General features: G+C 42.1%; 1 protein-coding gene across 2 annotated transcripts; it reads left to right on the plus strand.

Moving 5' to 3' along the window:
* The first annotated feature begins 47 nt into the window (after positions 1–47).
* Positions 48–19,842, plus strand: LOC132867097 (basic helix-loop-helix domain-containing protein USF3). 2 transcript variants are annotated; one of them, XM_060899825.1, is made up of 7 exons: positions 48–158; positions 3,831–3,914; positions 4,029–4,097; positions 11,178–11,209; positions 11,538–11,620; positions 11,693–11,789; positions 12,209–19,842. In XM_060899825.1, exons 3-7 carry the CDS (start codon positions 4,048–4,050, stop codon positions 18,946–18,948), a joined length of 7,002 nt encoding a protein of 2,333 aa, XP_060755808.1. In that variant the 5' UTR covers positions 48–158; positions 3,831–3,914; positions 4,029–4,047; the 3' UTR covers positions 18,949–19,842. The 2 variants fall into 2 exon arrangements, with proteins under 2 accessions (XP_060755808.1, XP_060755809.1); XM_060899826.1 differs by lacking the exon at positions 48–158 and adding an exon at positions 1,351–2,080.
* Positions 19,843–20,193: the final 351 nt, after the last annotated feature.

The raw sequence follows: 20,193 nt of genomic DNA on the forward strand, positions 1-20,193 counted from the left end.
ATCAGCTCCTTCTATCTGATTGGTGGATGTTTCAGTCCGCCCCACCCACCAAGTTTGTGCCTGGCATTGGGAAAATGAAGTAAATCGAAAAGGATCAATAAAGTTTTTACCGGGATAGTTTTTTTTAGTGCAAAAAAAAAAATATGCTGAAGCTACCGGTAGGTTATATTATGCGACCAGTATCGATATCGAGAAATTTTATAATTTGGCAATGGATCGTATTGGTTGTAAAATAATGACCCATGTTGCTAACAGCTAGCAGGAGCTCCGAGTCGGTAGCTAGTTGTTTTTAGCTCTAATGCTAACTAGCTAGCGTTACGCTTGTGGCAGCTGTGATGAGCTGAGTAGCTGCTGGTTATAAAAGTGAATAAAGATGTTATAAGCGGTATTTCCTGCATTGTAGTAGCTCCATAGGCGTGTATTTATGAGCGGAGCTGATGGTCTTGTCTGTAAAGTCAGCAGGAGAACAGCATATTTAGCGTATTAGCTAGCAAGCTAGAGTAGCTGTCAGTGTTAATTAATAATAATAATTATATATATATATATATATATATATATATATATATATATGAGTGATTCCACGCTTATGGGTACTGAAATGGGGACATGAACTTATTTTTAAAAATTCACCTAAAACCATTTCTTTTTTTACCATCAGGTCACAAAACATGTAATCTTTAATGAATGATATGTTAAAAGATAACTTTAATTTTCTGAGATGTAATAAAAACATATTTATATGCCAAAGTCAAGCCTATGAGTTCCAAAATGATGTCTGTTCCATTACTTCTGTTACGATTGTCCATCTCGCGTCTGTTACAAATTAATTACAATCTAGCTATATACCATGTTAATCTTATTGAAAGAATGTGTATGTTTATTCTACTACACATGTTTATTAATTATATTTGCTAAAACATCACCTTCCTATGTTTCAAAAAGTAATTCTACATTGTTAAAATTGAGAATCTATATGTCCACACCACTTCTGTTACGTTCTGACTTTGGCATATAAATATGTTTTTATTACATCTCAGAAAATTAAAGTTATCTTTTAACATATCATTCATATCATTCATCATAAAAAAGAAATGGTTTTAGGTGAATTTTTAAAAATAAGTTCATGTCCCCATTTCAGTACCCATAAGCGTGGAATCACTTTTATATATATATATATATATATATATATCTCATCTCATTATCTGTAGCCGCTTTATCCTTCTACAGGGTCGCAGGCAAGCTGGAGCCTATCCCAGCCGAAAGGCGGGGTACACCCTGGACAAGTCGCCAGGTCATCACAGGGCTGACACATAGACACAGACAACCATTCACACTCACATTCACACCTACGGTCAATTTAGAGTCACCAGTTAACCTAACCTGCATGTCTTTGGACTGTGGGGGAAACCGGAGCACCCGGAGGAAACCCATGCGGACACGGGGAGAACATGCAAACTCCACACAGAAAGGCCCTCGCCGGCCCCGGGGCTCGAACCCAGGACCTTCTTGCTGTGAGGCGACAGCGCTAACCACTACACCACCGTGCCGCACCATATATATATATATATATATATATATATATATATATATATATGTTTTAAGAAATAGTTGTTGTTTGTCAGCAAATTGCTTTTCGCCGTTATTAAGCAGAAACATCAACATATCACATATTTCATTGCACAATGCAATTTTTTTTTTCTCTGGATACCTTATAAATACAAAACAAACTTATTTAATTATAGCCTTCAGGTGTAACTAGGTACTTAAGAATCAGAATGAATTATTCTCCAAATGTTCAAAGCACTGGAGTTTAATTCAGCAGGTCATGTAATGTGCAAAAAAACAAGCGATGTGCAGATATTAAATATAATACAGTACAATAAATGCAACACCAATACCAAGTCCACATTCAGCACTGACTGGTAAAGAGTAGGTCAGTGCTGCTTGTGTGTCATAAATGGGTTGGAGAGAAGAGAAGAGAGGAGAAGAGAGGAGAGGAGAGGTGGAAAAAAATACCGTTTACTAGAGAGCTTCTGAAACAGACAGCTTCTCAGAATAGGATCAGGCTCATACATGTACGGTACGTATGCTTATGTCCAACTGAGGCGAATCACATTTTCTGGCACTTCTCAAGTATTTTTTTAAATTTTATTTTAATGTATTCCATGCAGGGATGGTTTTTAACGAGTACACCTTGAAACACGTGATCTGTCATATCTACAAGCCAATTTTAGAATATTATACAGTAAAAAATAACTATAAACAGCAATAAGACATAATAAATGAAACAAAGTCAGTATTTGGTGTGAGACGACCCTTTGTTTAAAAAAAAAAATTTGCAGTCTCAGGTCCAGTGAGTGCAGTTTTATGTGGAAATGAGCTGTACAGTAGGTTTTACTGAGCATCTTACAGAACCAGCCACAGTTCTTCTGGACACTTTGTCACACTCGCGTCTTCATTTTGCACCAAAACCATTTTAATCTTAATTTTGCACCATTATGCTTTCTTTTTTAATCTGAAAAGTGGTCTCTTATATAATATGCTGCTCAAATGCAGAGTTTTTTTTCTGTAACATTTAATTTTGTGCTGGAAAATGAACGTTTGGAACTCTAAAATGTTTTTGTACTGGCTCGATAATGTAGAAGTCATAAAATAGAAATCTATAACAAGGTTTGTATGAAAGAAAAATGGGGGGGCTAAGACTTTTGTACAGAATTGTATATTTATTAATATGTGGTCTTTGTATGCTTTGTGACTGTGAAAGACTGCATGTGATAAAGGTGTACTCATTAAAATTTATATATATTATTTATTTATTTGTGTGTGTGTGTGTGTGACAGAGAGAGAGGTGGATGGATAGATGTAGTGATAGTTGAAAGTTAAGCGCTACAAAAGATCTTCAACAACTGCACAAGCAAAGTGCTTCTAAGGGCCCGTTTACACGAGGACGCTGTCGGGTAAAAACGACTAAATATTTTATCGGAAGTGCCTTTCGTCTACACGGGGACGGCGTTTCCGAGGCTGAAAAACGGAAAAAATTGAAAACGCCTTCCAGAGTGGATAAGTTAAAAACAGCCCCCGTTGCATATCCGTCTAAACTACCCAATACGCGAAACTCTGCTCGGATCTGCTCACGTCGGGTACGCATTTACGTCATACATATGTCATATACTGTACATGCCAGCCCGGGAAGTAAGAAAGTAAGTAAAAAAGTAAGAGCATGTCTGATTACATCGATCCAACGGACCTTCAAGCTGCTCTGGCAGCTTTAATAAACGTCCAGGAGTCCTTCGAACATCTATACCGAATCTGCACATATACCGTTAATGAACAGAGGCGGGTATAGTATGCTCTTACTTTTTTACTTACTTTCTTACTTACCATAGCCAGAGTAGTCAAAGTTTTCGCGGCGCAGATGTGCAGATCAGACAAGACGGAAGACGTTGTGCATGTGTGCAGACATAGCGGAGGTCTTTCACAGCACCACGTAGCCGCCTGGCATGCACATCCAATTGAATTCCACACATTTATGCGTCACCGTATAGACGCAGATTTCCTCCTTGAAAACGGTCGTGTAGACGCGGAAAAAAGTGAGAACGAAAACGGACTTTTACGTTTTTGTTTCAGACCGTCCCCGTGTAAAGTGGGCTTAAGAAGGGATGTTCGACTTTTCATACATGGCTAGTTGTACCTGTGAGCTTATGATGTACGGAAATAAGAGAAGTCTGGATGCACCGATCCAATCTGATTCATTTTCATTGTGATGCTGAAATCAAACCTGTGTTTTTGGACTGATACTCAGATTTTGCTCACTCTTAATTTCCTCACAGACAAATGCTTTCATGAAGAACACAGCTCTGTGATTCCTGACTTTAAGCTGGCATACCTAATCCTCCTTCAGCCACTGCTGGAAGGTAGGGTTGTTTATTTAAAGACTGTTTTATAGTTAGTACATTATTGTGCATTTTGAATAGGTGTTTCTATAGGTATGTTTGTATTTTTGCTTCTTTATTTGTAATTTTTTTAAGGGCTGCGGTGCATGCCACAATGCCAGAAATAATACAGAATCAGCCAGAAACTACCCAGAAACCCACACGGTAAGGATTTATTCTTAAACCCCCCACATAAGATATAAAACTGTATCAAATTGTACATTTTGTGTTCATGATTATGGTATATTATAAAATTCAAACCATTCGTAACATTTATCAAATTTTTCATTTATTGAAGGTAGATGGCCTTTCAGATTTTTCAAGTGTAGGTTGTTTAGTGGACCGAAAGCTACTGAATTCAAATCACAGACTTCCAATTTTATTAGTTTTTTTTCCCTAATAGAACAATTAATGAATTTAGGGCCATGTGGCCCTAAATTCTCTGCTATTTTTTTCTGCTTCACCATGACCCAATTCAAGACACTACGTTCAACTAAAATTTAAAGAGGTCCAGTTGGAGAAAATTTCTTGAAGCAAAGGTCCGGAAGATCATAATGTCTAACTATTTAATGTGATATATATTTAAGTAGCCTAGTAGTTGTATCAACATCTGCATGTATTCAATACCTGACTGTCAAATCAAATGAATTCAGGACAATTCGAAAACTCTTTGACAATATTTGTCAAGTAACATAGAACTGAACATATATGTACGATTGCCGATATGTAGGTATAATGTTCTCTCATTTACTAAATAAAAGTAGGGCTGCATTTCAAACTAAGAGAAAATAAATAAAATGTGAAAATTGTGCATGTTCAAATAAAGTGCTTAACTTCAGAAAAATAAAATAGAGGAAAGGCTTGAATTTCCCCTTTTCTGATTCACATCTTGACTCAACCAGTCTCAACCAATTTTACAGACAATAAATCTCAACACATCTTAACAATTGAACAGTTTTAGAGGCTCACTTTCATCCCCTCTTATATTCAACTCCCCCACTTTTTTGCTCAGTGATACCCCTTTTCCACCAAATCAGTTCCAGGGCTGGTTCACAACTCGTTCAACTTGCGAGCCAGCTGAGAACCAGTTTGCTTTTCCATAGCTCACGGTGCTAAGGGAAGCCATGTCAGTTACGTCGCTGTATACGTCAGTTACGTCGCTACGTTTGCATAAACCTTGGCACGAATATCGAAGCAAAAACAACACGGAAGCAGCAGCAACAACAACAGCAATAATAATAACGGATGACTTCGCGTTTGCACAGCTGCTGCTTCTTGTCGCTTAAAAATGGCGATCTTTCGCGGTCTTGTTATTGTTGTTGGTTTTAACAACTCCGCCCCCCGCTGACGTAAGCGGTTCTTTCCTCTGGCCCAGCAGAGAGTTGGTGCTAGCCTGGAACCGGTTTTTCTGGCCCCAGAGCCAGTTCTTTGTCAGTGGAAACAGAAAACCCGGTTCCAAACTAAGCACTGGCCCCGAACCAGCCCTGGAACTGATTTGGTGGAAAATGGGCATGAGAGAACTGAGCTCTAGCTTGTCCTGCCAGGATTTTAAACCTGGGCTTGAATGGAGTCAGGGCCATTCTCATACACATGTGGAGATGCTCATTGGTGAGCCTGGAACGATATTTAGTTTTGATTATGTTCATTGTGGAGAAAGCTGCCTCGCAGTTGTGTGTGGAGCCAAACATGGTCAAAATGTATAGGGCTACTTTCCTCAGACCTGGGAAAGCTGTCTCAGGGACCATTTGGAGCCAGAAAGTGGAAGGGTCAGTTCTTACAAATTGCTCTTTCAGGGCCACATCTGCTTGGAGATCAACCAGTTGCATCTGCAGAGGCCCAGCATTTACCCATTTAAAGTGCTGTGTCACTTCCTTTGAGAACCCCCTGACATCTGTGATGAGAAATGGGTTCTGAATGAACATGGTGAGCTGCTGTCCAAAGCTGAAGCTGTCAAAACAGTTGCCATAGTTTACAATCAGCTTATCAATAAAGTCAACAAAAGAAGACACATCTCGCTGTCCCTGAACCTGTTCCTGCACTGCTGGGAAGTGTGCACAGTCTCCCTGCAGGACTTCCTTGAACACCTCAAGTTTCCTCTGAAAGGAGCAGACAGCTGTCATCAGTTCACAAATTGAATTGTTCTTGCCCTGTAGCCTCAAATTCAGTTCATTCAGATGTGAAGTGATATCAACCAAAAAGGCCACATTGTCCATGTGTTTCTCATTTTCTAAAAAGAGAGAAAACTGTGTTGCCTTCTTACTTCTTAGCTCTGCCAAAAAAGATGCTACTTCCCTCCTAATGGACCAAAAGCGCGCTAACACCCTGCCTTTGCTGAGCCATCTCACATTGTTGTGCAGCAAAAGATCATCAGCATTGGCATCAACTTCTCTGAGGAATTCCCTAAGCATGCGATGCCGGTAGGAAGAGGATGCCCTGAGAAAACTGATCATTTTCATCATCGTATTCATCACCTCAGCATGCTCATCTGACAGGGAGGCACAGAGGACGGATTGATGAATGATGCAGTAGTAAGCGATGAGCTCAAGATTGTCCTCTTTCAGTCTTGCTACAGCTCCTTTCTCTCTCCCTATCATAGCAGGGGCTCCATCTGTGGTTATTGAAACCACTTTTTTTGGCTCTATTCCTCTCTTTGTTAACATCTCCTTAATGGCCAGGTAGACGTCTTCTCCTCTTGTACTGGTCTGAAGGGGAGTGACACCTAACAGGTCTTCACAGAATGCTTTCTGGTCTGTGTTAGAAAACCTGACATACACTACCAGCTGCAGTACTGTCACACGTCAGTGGACTCATCCACAGCTAAGCCTACACATGGTGCCTTATGCATGGCTTCATCTAGCTGGGTTAGCACGTCCTGAGTCAATATTTCACTTTTCTTTGTGGCAGATGATGCTGACATGGGTATTTGCTTTATTTTATCACAAAGCTCTTGCTTTTGTTTTCCCTCAAGTAGTGTTCCAGCTACTGCACTCATGCATTCTTTGACAACCCCTCCATCAGTAAATGGCTTTTTGTGTTGACCCAAAATCCAAGCAACTCTGAGGGAACACTCATGAGCACGTTGTTGGGCAGTGAATGTGTGGCTCAGGATCCTGGTGGACTGGTCATATTGGACTCTGAGACTACTTATTTTCTGTGATCTCACTTCAGATTTGAGTGGGTATGTTTGTTCAAAGCCCTTATGTTTTGTCTCATAATGGCGTTTCACATTGGCACTTTATGAACATATGAGACACACTGGTTTAGTGCTCCCAAAAGGAAGTATAAACAGAAATGAGTGTGTCCATTCCGGATTAAATGCTCTATTTTCGCTGTCCGCTTTTCTTTTTTTGGAGAGCGCCATTTGTTCCTTATTTTTCTCTCCCTTTCTCCGTCTCACCCGTCTTTTTCCTCAACTTTCTCCGTCTTTTTCCAGGAAAAAGTTGAGGACTTTCTCCGGCTCAGTCGTCTGTATCACTCCCTTTGTTTTCTACATGTATCGCTCGCTTTCTTTTTCTTTCTACCGTCTTTTCATGTGTAACTTGCCTCTAACTCTCTCATCTGTCTGCACTGTAGGGTCGCAATAACCGCCTGGAGTGCTGCAGACTTGATTGGCTTCGTGGTATCTCGTGGAATGGCTTAACTCGCATGTAATTGGTCTGTGCGTTTCCTCATCCACTAAACCACTACTGTAAAGACTACAAAAGCTGCGCCGGGTTAAAATAGAAGCGACCCGTCAGGTTTTAAATCATGACCTTCTGTTTTGGTTGTAGGTCCGGGTCCGTATGGGACAGCTTCTGGGTCCGGACCCGGACCACGGTCCGCCTGTGAGTGACCTCTGCACTACGTCATACATCACGTGGTGGGCTTTTCCCATTCATGCAAGGCATTATGGGATACAAATTTGAAACAGGAGAGAAAATGGATGACGCGAGTGTGTGAATGAAACGTGGAAGACCGACTACAGTAACGGAAAGTGAGAAGAAAAGACGTTATTTTGCGAAGGAAAGGAAACGCAGGACCAAACTAATAAATATCGGTGGTCAGTGAGCACCTCGGTGTGATCAGCTCTTCATTTAACGACAGAATGATGGAACTGTCAGTGCACGGTCAAAGTTAAACCTGCTCCTGCGCACACGGACTTCCTCTGTCTGCTTGACTGCTCGAAGCGAGCGATTTCATGCACATTATTTGCTTGGGAATCCCCTCAAATTAAATAACTTCCCAGCCACAGAATGGCCTGATATTTTGTGAGATATTACAGAAATAAACATATACAGTGGTGCTTGAAAGTTTGTGAACCCTTTAGAATTTTCTAGATTTCTGCATAAATATGACCTAAAACATCATCAGATTTTCACACAAGTCCTAAAAGTAGATAAAGAGAACCCAGTTAAACAAATGAGACAAAAATATTATACTTGGTCATTTATTTATTGAGGAAAATGATCCAATATTACATATCTGTGAGTGGCAAAAGTATGTGAACCTCTAGGATTAGCAGTTAATTTGAAGGTGAAATTAGAGTCAGGTGTTTTCAGTCAATGGGATGACAATCAGGTGTGAGTGGGCACCCTGTTTTATTTAAAGAACAGGGATCTATCAAAGTCTGATCTTCACAACACATGTTTGTGGAAGTGTATCATGGCACGAACAAAGGAGATTTCTGAGGACCTCAGAAAAAGTGTTGTTGATGCTCATCAGGCTGGAAAAGGTTACAAAACCATCTCTAAAGAGTTTGGACTCCACCAGTCCACAGTCAGACAGATTGTGTACAAATGGAGGAAATTCAAGACCATTGTTACCCTCCCCAGGAGTTGTCGACCAACAAAGATTACTCCAAGAGCAAAGCGTGTAATAGTCGGCGAGGTCACAAAGGAGCCCAGGGTAACTTCTAAGCAACTGAAGGCCTCTCTCACATTGGCTAATGTTAAATGTTCATGAGTCCACCATCAGGAGAACACTGAACAACAATGCTGTGCATGGCAGGGTTGCAAGAAGAAAGACACTGCTCTCCAAAAAGAACATTGCTGCTCGTCTGCAGTTTGCTAAAGCTCATGTGGACAAGCCAGAAGGCTATTGGAAAAATGTTTTGTGGACGGATGAGACCAAAATAGAACTTTTTGGTTTAAATGAGAAGCGTTATGTTTGGTGAAAGGAAAACACTGCATTCCAGCACAAGAACCTTATCCCATCTGTGAAACATGGTGGTGGTAGCAGGCCTAGAAATTCATATTTTTTTCACCAGCCAGCCGGACTAGTTACCTTCCAAAGTAACTCGCCAAACAGAAAATCAACTAGCCAAAATTTGTTCATGTCTGAATTTTACTTCTGTCAAAAATAACACAAAAGAGAGTAGTTACCATTGTTCATGACTAATGTGCATTTATTTCAAGACCCGAGTATTTTGATACTGTTGTTAAATACATAAATGAGAACAACACAGAGCACCATAATATAATATCAACAAATAATAATATATTGGAAAACTTGGCAACTTGGTGTATGAGTATTGAAAACAAATATACTTACTATCATGACTATAGCACCCAGAATATGTCCAACATGCTTTCTGTATTTAACCATTTATGAGAGAGAAAGCATTAGGAGCTTCATATTGACTAGGAATCAACTTGAAAAAAATTAATTATTCCATAAAAATTGTATCGCAGCCAAAGCCTACCCTGTTCCCATGTTTGCTTATAAGTCCTTTGTCGTTTCTCCTTCTCGTACGCTTTATCGGCGGCCTTTTTCTCCTCTTCAGACTGAGGTCACTTTGTCCCCGTCTCTGGCGGTTTCTGTACACCTTTCAGAAAATTCCACATCGCAACATAGCTTTGTCAGATGTAGATGTAAACAACAACAAAAACACGTGTTTAAATGGGTGATAATGTGGCCACATCTATTGAATTTGATAACGTGATTACCGCAATATTCAACGAGATGCATTGTATGCATGCACAGTAGTGAAAAAACCGACAGCCTGACTCGTACACGATATGATTCGGAATTCTTCGGTATTTTCCGTCCTGCCGATAAACACATCGATTAACACAGACGCGCTTAATATGTGGCGGCTTTAGTTGACGGGTGTGTCTGAATCTTCGCTTCATATATATTTTTTATTTTCAACTAGCCAGCCGGGCTGGCTAATGACAGGAATTACCCACCAAATGACAAATTAAGTCGCCTCGGGCGACCGGACCACCGCGAATTTCGAGCTGTGGGTGGTAGTATCATGGTTTGGGCCTGTTTTGCTGCATCTGGGCCAGGACAACTTGCCATCATTGATGGAACAATGAATTCTGAATTATACCAGTGAATTCTAAAGGAAAATGTCAGGACATCTGTCCATGAACTGAATCTCAAGAAAAGGTGGGTCTTGCAGCAAGACGACGACCCTAAGCACACAAGTCGCTCTACCAAAGAATGGTTAAAGAAGAATAAAGTTAATGTCTTGGAATGGCCAAGTCAAAGTCCTGACCTTAATCCAATGGAAATGTTGTGGAAGGACCTGAAGCGAGCAGTTCATGTGAGGGAACCCACCGACATCCCAGAGTTGAAGCTGTTCTGTACGGAGGAATGGGCTAAAATTCCTCCAAGCCGGTGTGCAGGACTGATCAACAGTTACTGGAAACGTTTAGTTGCAGTTATTGCTGCACAAGGGGGTCACACCAGATACTGAAAGCGTTCACATACTTTTGCCACTCACAGATATGTAATATTGGATCATTTTCCTCAATAAATAAATGACCAAGTATAATATTTTTGTCTCATTTGTTTAACTTAGCATGAAAAGCATGGTTCTGTTATGCTATCAAAGACATTTTGCTGTCACAGTTTGGCTCCACTTGTTCCCTTAGAGGGAAGCATGACTCAGTTCTGTAGTTCTTCTAAACGATCACCTGTATCCTGTGATAAAACTTCAATATTCTCATTGGCATGGTGTCTTCCAGGATACCCTGCCCCCATCCACAGGGCACAAGGGCTTAGTGAATGTTTTGATAAGTATGAAAATAATGTACTGTAAATCATTTGCTATAACATTCACACTCATTAGAGCTCAACCCAAGTGAACACATGGGCACTTTTGGAACAACTTTGTTGTTTTTCCCTTTAGTTTGTCACTCATCTATTAAATAATTATGCATGTGTACTTAATATCTCTGCAGAACCTTCATATATTGTGAATTATTGAATTATAATTATAGTGTGGTGCTGATTTCTATTTGTTTTGCTTGATGTCAGGAGGAAAAAAAACAAAGAGACGCACAATGCAGGTAAGAATGCAGTAACGAGTGTATTATCACATTTTGGCAGTTTATGAATTACTTGGGTTAATGGATATTGCTTGAGTCTGTACACAACATGGTGACTTCCGAGATGTATTTGATCATTTATGTTTAGGCACTTTAGTCCATTAGGTTAAAAAGTTCTTGACATACTACGAGATAAGACTGTCAGTGTTTTTACAGTTCATGCCAACTCTATATTCATTACTTGGTTTGTGTGTGTGTGTGTGTGTGTGTGTGTGTGTGTGTGTGTGTGTCCCCGTCCCCCCATTGTTCCCAACTTAAAATATACAATAAACACCCATGTGTCATTTAGTCGAAAGACACCGCAAAGAGAAGATCAATGCTGGTATCAAACGAATCGGAGACCTCTTGCCTTGCTCTCAAGCCTTAAAACAGGTAATGTACAGTGTAAACTGATGGAAGTATCGTACAATAAGCTTGCACTCTAAACTCTTCATTTATTTTTAGAGTAAGAATATGATTCTAGGGGAAGCCCTTCGTTATATCACTGAGCTGAAGCAACAGAATGATGAACTGCTGCTCAATGGAGGAGACAAAGTACAAGGTAAGAGATTACTTCTGCTCTGGTTGGCAGGTTAGTTTGTTAACTGCACCTTGAAGTTTCCGGTAATTTGGGCTCCTGACTGGTGTTATATAGTATAGCTTTTATTCTGTTTTTAATGGATTGTGATTTTTTTCAATCCCAATAGTCATAGCCATTTGTTAACAGAAGTCCAAGAGAGCATAATTAGCTCTTCTGTCTGTGTAGAAGGGGTGTTTTTCCTGTTTCCCTTGTTGAAAAGCCTAGCCAGTTGTGGGTATCTATGAGCACAGTAGCTTTCAGGCTCCCTGTTGGAAGCTGTCATGAAAATTCAGTAAAATAGAGTGCTTGGTTGGAATATAAAGTGTTACTGAGATAAACTGAGAATAGATGCTCTATGCAACATTTGTTAAAATCTTTGTTGACCATTCTTTACTCTACAGCGGAAGAGATAAAACGCTTACGACAGCAGGTGGAGGAGTTACGAAAGGAAAGTGCTCATTACATTGAGCTCCTCAAAGCAAATGGGATCAACTTTCTGGATGACCCCACTATCCACTGGAAGGGCAAGCAGCGCTGTGCTAAAGTAGCCAAAATAACACCAACTCACTTGATGTCAAATGGAATAATTGTGTACTCTAATGAGAATTTGGCTTGTTCAGCAAGTAAAATGTCTGCTCCTTCAAATCCTGTTTCTCACCTGGATAAGCAGCCAGTCAATGCTTTAGCCATCCAGCCATCTTGCAATGTTCAAATGGGTCCAGGTCAAGCACTTGGTGTCCCAAATGGAACACAGATCAATGAAATAACAGTCACCTCTACTACGTCTTCACACGTTCCACTAGCGACTCTTATTCCTGCTGTGTCCAAACCCTGTATTGCAGTGGTGGAACAGTATGCTGCTGTGGCACCTGTTGCTCCAAAACTGCCCCCTCCTGGGAATTATGTTACTCTTCAAGGCATATGTCCCAAGCTTGCAGTCACTGCTCCTAGTCCTCAACAAATTCAACCAGCCAAGCCGACACCAACTCTTGCATCTTCCACCAGTTGCACAGTGCCAGTCCAACTTCAGCCTACATTTAGTCTGTCCTCCTTGCATCAAACCATGGTCAATAACACACTTGTTTCTGATTCTTCTTCAGTGCTGTCACACAATACCGAAAGCATGTCTCTTGCCCAAACATTGCCAGGCAACCCTGCTCATCTTAGGACCAGTGCAGCTAGCAGCACGCAGACTACATGGACAACACTACAGCTTACTGGGAACACGGTACAGCCTGTATGTCGTGCTTTAGCCACAGAAGCCAGTAACTCTGGGCATAACATTCCACAACTATCAGTATGTCCTGTTGTGGCAAATCCCCAAGTCCATCCCATTCCTCTGCAAGTGCAAACGCAAGGTCCTATGCAACTGCAAACCCCCAATCCAACATGCGTCCCTGTTCGGTCTAACCCTCCCCAGTTGTTACCAGCTGTGCTCCCCTGTCCTCAAACACCTGTTGTTACTCAGGCATCACTTTTATCCCAGACCCCTGTGGTACTTCATCAACCACCACTTGTACCCCAGACAGGGTTACTAACTCAGTCACAAACCGTTGTAGCTCAGCCCACAATTTTACCCAAACCTGTTCCTCCATCAACTCAAACTCACACATACCCAGCCATACAACCCAAGCCTCAAATCCATCATGCTATGCCACCTCAGCACGAATTACAACCCTCTATGCCATCTCAGCCCCAGTCCCAACCAGCTGTAATACCCCAGTCCCAGTCTGCCCTTGTGCCTCCTGTTCAGCAAACACTTGTGCCCCAGACGCAAGCCACCACACTGCCAGTACTCCAGACAATGCAAGTTGTGCAAATGAATTCAGATGGAACCCCAGTAATCGGGTCATCCCTGCCTCAAAATAATCCAAATGTTGTAATTTTGCAGCAGGCTAATACATGTCCAGCCCCACAAGTAATTAGAGAGGATGTGACTAACCAGGCGGCATGCCAGCACATTGTTATAATCCAGACACCAACAGTGCCGCCTACTCAACAGAACCATCAAACTAACATTGTGCCATCTGCAGTTACCACTTTGGCTAATCAAATAACCACCTCCAGCAACCCTTGTCCCACTACTGTTCAAGCTAAACAGCTGGTTCACATCCTTCCACGTCCTTCAGCACAGATTCAGACACCGGCACCCCAGACTATCACTGTGAATGGACAGGTTTACGTCTTACAATCAGTGAAATCAGCAGACACTGGGAGCTCTCAGGTTAGCCAAAGTGCTACACAAATCATTCAACCCACCTGTGAGGAACCTAACACCAATGTTGCATTGAATTGTTTGGGTGCCCTCACTAGCCTTAGCCAGAGCATTTCACAAGTCTCCAATCAAAGCATTTCACAGGTTTCCAGTCAAAACAATGTACAACTGCAAATTACTCCACCTTCAGACACTACAGTGCAGTCTTCTCTATCCAAGCTGGTTTCAGGAGTCAGTATATCTAGTGAGACTGTTATACCCCCTGTTGTACCCGTGTCAACATCAGTAAGTTGTGCAGTTAACATCCTACCAAAAAAGACCAGTGTATCCTCTGTAAACCAACCCAAACAGAGGTCGGGTAAAAGGGCCAGACCAGTCAAGAGAAAAGAAGCTAATCTGAAGAGAAGCATGTGTCGAATTGCTGCAAAACCAGCAAATAGTATGTCATCTCAGTCAAATGTCGCACAAGGACATTCCTCCACTATAACAGATATTCACTTTATGAATTCTGCCAGTGAGGATATGAGCCACAAAACTAGTACTGTAAGTACATCCTTGGCCATCAGTGATACTTCAGCATGCGATACTTCTACAGCCATTTCTATCAGTTCAAATAGTAAATTAAGTCACAGTCCTGCCAATTCAGCAACAATTACAACAAGTGTCACTTCCCTAGTGGACGATGATGTAGTTCAAAGTCATGAAAAAAGTGTTGATGCATCTCCCCCATCCTACACTAAAACAGTTGGCACCCTTAATTCTGTTACTCCCCTTGAGGATAGCTCGGTAGTTCATGCCAGCAATGAACCTGTTTTAACTAATAATATTGACCTTCAGCAAAATGAATCAACAGTTAGTGGTTTCTCTTCTCAGTGTAGCACATTAACTAGAGGTGTTACTTCTCCCACAAAATCATTGATGAATGATAACTCATCTAGTGCACGCATTTCTCAAGATAAATCAACAGTGAACAATTGTTCTACTAGTTGCATACAAACAGAATCAAGTCCTACTTTAGTTCAGAACAGAACCACACTCACAAGTGTCAGTTCTTCAGAAAATAATTTGAAGGTTTCATCTGTTGAAACTGCACTTATTCAACCCCAGAGCATACTTTCAGGTACAAGTGCTAATTCAATAAAGAGTCTCGAAAGAGGATCCCTTTTAGAGAAGGTTCAACAAGTTCAAACAGAGCCTGCAGTAGTTAAAGCTGCAGACGCTACACAGATGCACACACCTTTTGTTTTGCAGTCCACATCATCAACTTGTTCAAATCCATCAGATACAACACCACCAGTTCTACACCAGGAATCCAGGAATTTGAACACATTCAGTAAGCTTCTTAAACATTCAGAAGATAATATGTCTGTAACAACTGCTAGCCAGATTCATTCTGTTAGTATCAAACTTAGTCAAGCAAATTCAAGCAAAGAGCTCAGCAGAGGTGAACATTCAAGTGTTACCACAGAAAATATATCTGAGGCAGATTCTTTCTTGCAAAAAGAAACCGTTCTTTCACAAGAGGTATCAACAATGGGAAATGAATCCTATGATTCCACGCTAGTGGCAAATAGACAGGCCGATTCACCAACAGCAGGAGCTTCAAGTAACCGAGGTTTTTCAGTTGCATCACTACTTCCAACAGGTCAGAATATTACTGCATCTCCTAATACATTTGGATCTTTTAGTTTCACCTCTGAGCAGGCAGAAATCTTAGCAATGGCTGCAAGAGCTATATTTGAGCAAGACAGCCCTGGAAGGAAGAGTGATAACTGCAGTGGTGACAACCCATCAAGTACAACTGCCACCAGATGGGAACTCCCAAAAACACAACAAACCCCCATAATCAAAGAAAGGGTCACAAGTCAACAGTTAAAGCAGGCAAATCAAGGTGACATAACGGTGTCAAAGACTCCATCAGTAGTTGAGGTTTCTGGCATTAGTACATCTGGTGTCCGACTTCCACTAAACACAGCTTATTCTCAGTCACAAGCTAGTACTCTCACTAGTCTAAATGTTAATAATCTCATCAGGCCAAGCTCTGTCCAGTCTTACCCAGGGTCCCCAAACCTTGTTCAGCAAGTATCTGTTCCATCACCAGGGGGAGTGGCAGTTCTCGTGTCTCAGACTTCATCTCAGGTCACCCAAAGCTGCTCTGGCACAGTACAAGTTAATGAATATACACCTTTGAAAAGTGCACTCATGAGAAATCACATAGGTACTGGGATATCTGAACGTCATCAAAAGGATATGCCAAAACGCTCTGCCCAGGAGGACCTTGTTCTTCCTATAAACAAGCGCTCAAAACCATGCCCAGCTGGTAGTATTGCTCGGATAGATGTTAAGGGGGCAGAACATGTCCAAGCAATGTCTGGACAAATGCCCCCAAATTCCTCATCAGTTATGACTGGGAACCATTCTGATGGAGGAGGTGCCCTGTTTTCAGGAAACACTTTTATGACCACTGTGCTTCGTCAATCTGAAGGACACTGCCCACCTCAACTGGCACCACATGAACAAAATCAACCTAGTGTGCTGCACCTACAACAGGCACAGATACAGCATGGCACACCACAATCTGGACAGATCCTGGGAGGAAGTCATTACCTCAAACATCAACACCACCAAGAACAACAGAGACACCTCTACCAACTTCAGCATCACCTTACACAACCAGACACCCAGATCCACAATATTCAACAGAGAACTTTGCTACAAGATCAGAATGTCCATAAAAAGAGAGTCGTGCGAGGTGGTCAGACAGGACCTCCTGTTAATCTGCAGAAACAGCATCACTTGGAGAAGAATGGTGTACAGCATCAGCCACCACAGCAGTCTCAGCAGCACCAACAGCAAGCTCAGCAGCACCAACAGCAGCAGCAACAATCTCAGCAGCACCAACATCAGCAACAACCACAACACCAACAACAAAAACCACAGCAGCTGCAACAGCAGCAACAGCCACACCAACAGCAACAAATGCAGCAACAAGGTTCACACTCAAGGCATCAACATCTTCAGCAACAGCTTCAGCAACAACACTTTAGTAGACAGGAAAAGAATTGTGACGGTCAACAAGCAGGCCCCAGGGCTCATCAGAACAACCATTTGAGTCAGCAAGACCGCCAGCCAGGACAGGATCATGGAGCTATGCAAAGGCTAATGGGTACTCGCACTTTAGAGCAGCAACTAACTTCACAGGCTAGTAATCCTGTTTCTCGCTCTTCAGACCTTGCTTGTACTCCATCACGACAGGAGCGTCATCGGCTGTCTAGTTATTCTGCTGAGGCGCTTATTGGGAAGACTTCAACTGCTGGTGACCAACGTATGGGACTTCATACATTGCAAACTGCTCGTGGTAATTCACAGGATCAGCCTGAATTACAGGGTTATGTTGACTCCTCACATGGCAAAGGAAATATTAGTCATAATCCTCAAGGCAGACTAGCTCAAGAACACTCGGGGGCTTCAGAAATTCAACGGATATCAGAGCATCTTCCTTTCAAGACTCTTGGTAATGGGCTTCAAGTAAACAACTTTGAAGTGCAAGTGTCTCGCAGTGGTGATATGGCCAGTAAATCTGTACCTCCAGCTCAGAGAGGTCCTCAGCCACAAACTGGATTTAGAATGGGGGCTGGTTCGTCTGGTGATGGACGTAGTCGTGGTACGTATGGGACGCATCCTTCAGCACAGGGGCTACAGACTGGAGCAGGGTTGCCACGTGAGCAGGACTCATGCCATCAGAGCTTTATGCAAAGTCTATTGGCTCCACATCTTCCTGAACAAACTGGGCACCAGAGGGCTGCACAAGGCTGTCCCCCAGTGAGCATAGATTACAACTGTGTGCCTGGAGTTTCTTCTGGGGAACTTCAGGCTAAAGTCTCAAGCCCTAACTTGCATCCTACACAGACAGCCCCTCCCATGCATCTTGGGGACAACAATAAAGGGCACATTTCTCAGGTTAGTGGAAATTTACATGGTTCATCTGTAAGATCAGTTCTGCCCCATCCTCCATCAACACCCCATAGTAGCTCAGATACAGTCCGTGCTCAAGGCTCTTCCAGGTCACTTTCAGCTGTCAGTCAGAGAGCCCACCATATTGGACCAGATCCGCAAAGTTCAAAAATCCGCCCAGGCGATCGACCAAGGTCTGGTAACTTGAGACCTGGGAACACATTTGAGCCTGAAAGTCCATTGCCACTTCCGTCAGGTGGGGGAGTACTCCTTGGGCGGCCACAGGCAGGTGGTGAATCTCGGCGCAGAAGTATTGTGCGTTTTATGCCGGATGGTGCACAGGTTGGCAGTGACAGCAACTTGGTTTCAGATCAGCATCTCACCCAGAACTTTGGCTTTCCTTTTATTGGAGAGGGAGGTATGAACCCTCCACCTCCGATTAATGCAAATGCATCTTTCATTCCCCCAGTCACCCAGCCCAGTGCCTCGCGTACCACTGCTCTCCTTCCTGTAGAGCCTCAGAACACTCTTCCTTCTTTCTACCCCTCTTATTCACCTGCTGCTCATCCAAGCATTCCAAATGAGATTCCTATACAGTATTTTCCTAACCAGATATTTACAAGTCCAAGTGCTGATAAGAGTAATACTACTCCACTGAACAACCGCTTTGGATCTATTCTTTCCCCACCACGTCCTGTGGGCTTTGCACAGCCAAGCTATCCGCTGCTGACAGATATAACACCGATGCCCATTGCAAACTCCTCAGGCATTACTCCTCATTTATCCAGCTTTAACCTGACTTCTCTGTTCCCTGAAATAGCCTCAGCAATGCCCCCTGATGGTTCCTCAATGCCAATGTCCCCTTTACTGTCACTTGCAAATACTTCCTCCTCAGACTCTAACAAACAGTCTAATCGCCCAGCTCACAACATCAGCCACATTCTTGGGCACGACGGGACCTCTGCTGTTTGAAGTTGGAGTAGCAAAGATATTAAATACTAGTAGTTATTGCCTGTGAACCTGATTTTCCTCTGAATGGCCCAGTGGAGAGTGGACACGTGATTATATACATTTTCATTGTGTTCTGTCAAAATGACATAAATCTCTCCCTGCGTCTCCTCAGTGACATAGACTCAGCTCTAGTGGAAGTCTCCGGCGAGGAGCGCTGATTGTGAGGTCCCGTGCAATCGAAATTCTCAGGCGAGTCAGGGAGGGGATTCCCCACCAAGGCTGCGTGCAGTGTGTTAGCATTAGCATGTAGCCTACAGGAAATGAATAGTGTGTTGGATTAGCACTAATCCCATGTTTTGTAAAATTGAAAATGTTGTCTTGGGCCCCTCTGGGGTGTCACCAATCCATGTGCAAAGTATGGAGTATGTGCGTCCAGCCATATCAATTTGTGTAGGTGAACAGACAAAGAGACCGACAGCCTTCCTTTAGTAGTACAGATTGCCCTCATGTCCAGTACTGTCTAGATGTAAATCATGGTGTCTCTTGAATGAATTTACTTTACCTTTGGAAAATATGGTTTACTGCGATATGACACATTAAAATCTTTGCCTACATTTCTGCTAAAATCCTATGCATACAGCAGCTCCAACTTTACTCTTGTGGTTGCTAGTAATATGAATAACAACTGAGGGGTCAATACCTACATGACTGAAGAGGTTACTACCTGACGTAATGCCACAATAAATACGCTTTTTTTTTTTGAATGGGTATAATCCTTCATTAATTATGGTGTATCTTGGGAATTTCCAAGTTTTCCCCATCTCTTAAAGAGACTAAAGAGAGATTTTTTTTTTTTTATTGATTAACAGAATAAAAGTTAAAATATTTTTACTTATTTATGGAAAAATCTGTTTTGTAGATATTTGTAAATATACAAAGGTGATTATTAAAATGGTTTGGTTTTGTAAATTGTGTTGTCTTTTATTGGTTCAGCTGTACCTTTTCTAAAAAATATAAAGATTTTTGTACAAAAGGAAATGCGATTGTCACATCTCATCTCATTATCTGTAGCCGCTTTATCCTGTTCTGCAGGGTCGCAGGCAAGCTGGAGCCTATCCCAGCTGACTACGGGCGAAAGGCGGGGTACACCCTGGACAAGTCGCCAGGTCATCACAGGGCTGACACATAGACACAGACAACCATTCACACTCACATTCACACCTACGGTCAATTTAGAGTCACCAGTTAACCTAACCTGCATGTCTT

The sequence above is a fragment of the Neoarius graeffei genome, chromosome 19 (assembly GCF_027579695.1).
Source record: "Neoarius graeffei isolate fNeoGra1 chromosome 19, fNeoGra1.pri, whole genome shotgun sequence".
In the NCBI taxonomy this organism is placed as follows: domain Eukaryota; kingdom Metazoa; phylum Chordata; class Actinopteri; order Siluriformes; family Ariidae; genus Neoarius; species Neoarius graeffei.

What these genes read in the sequence shown, in the direction of transcription:
- LOC132867097 (XM_060899825.1), top strand. Translation starts at nt 4,048, where the DNA reads ATGCCAGAAATAATACAGAATCAGCCAGAAACTACCCAGAAACCCACA. An exon ending in CAAAGAGACGCACAATGCAG is followed by an intron (nt 11,210 to 11,537) that starts GTAAGAATGCAG and finishes TGTGTCATTTAG; the next exon opens with TCGAAAGACACCGCAAAGAG. An exon ending in GCTCTCAAGCCTTAAAACAG is followed by an intron (nt 11,621 to 11,692) that starts GTAATGTACAGT and finishes ATTTATTTTTAG; the next exon opens with AGTAAGAATATGATTCTAGG.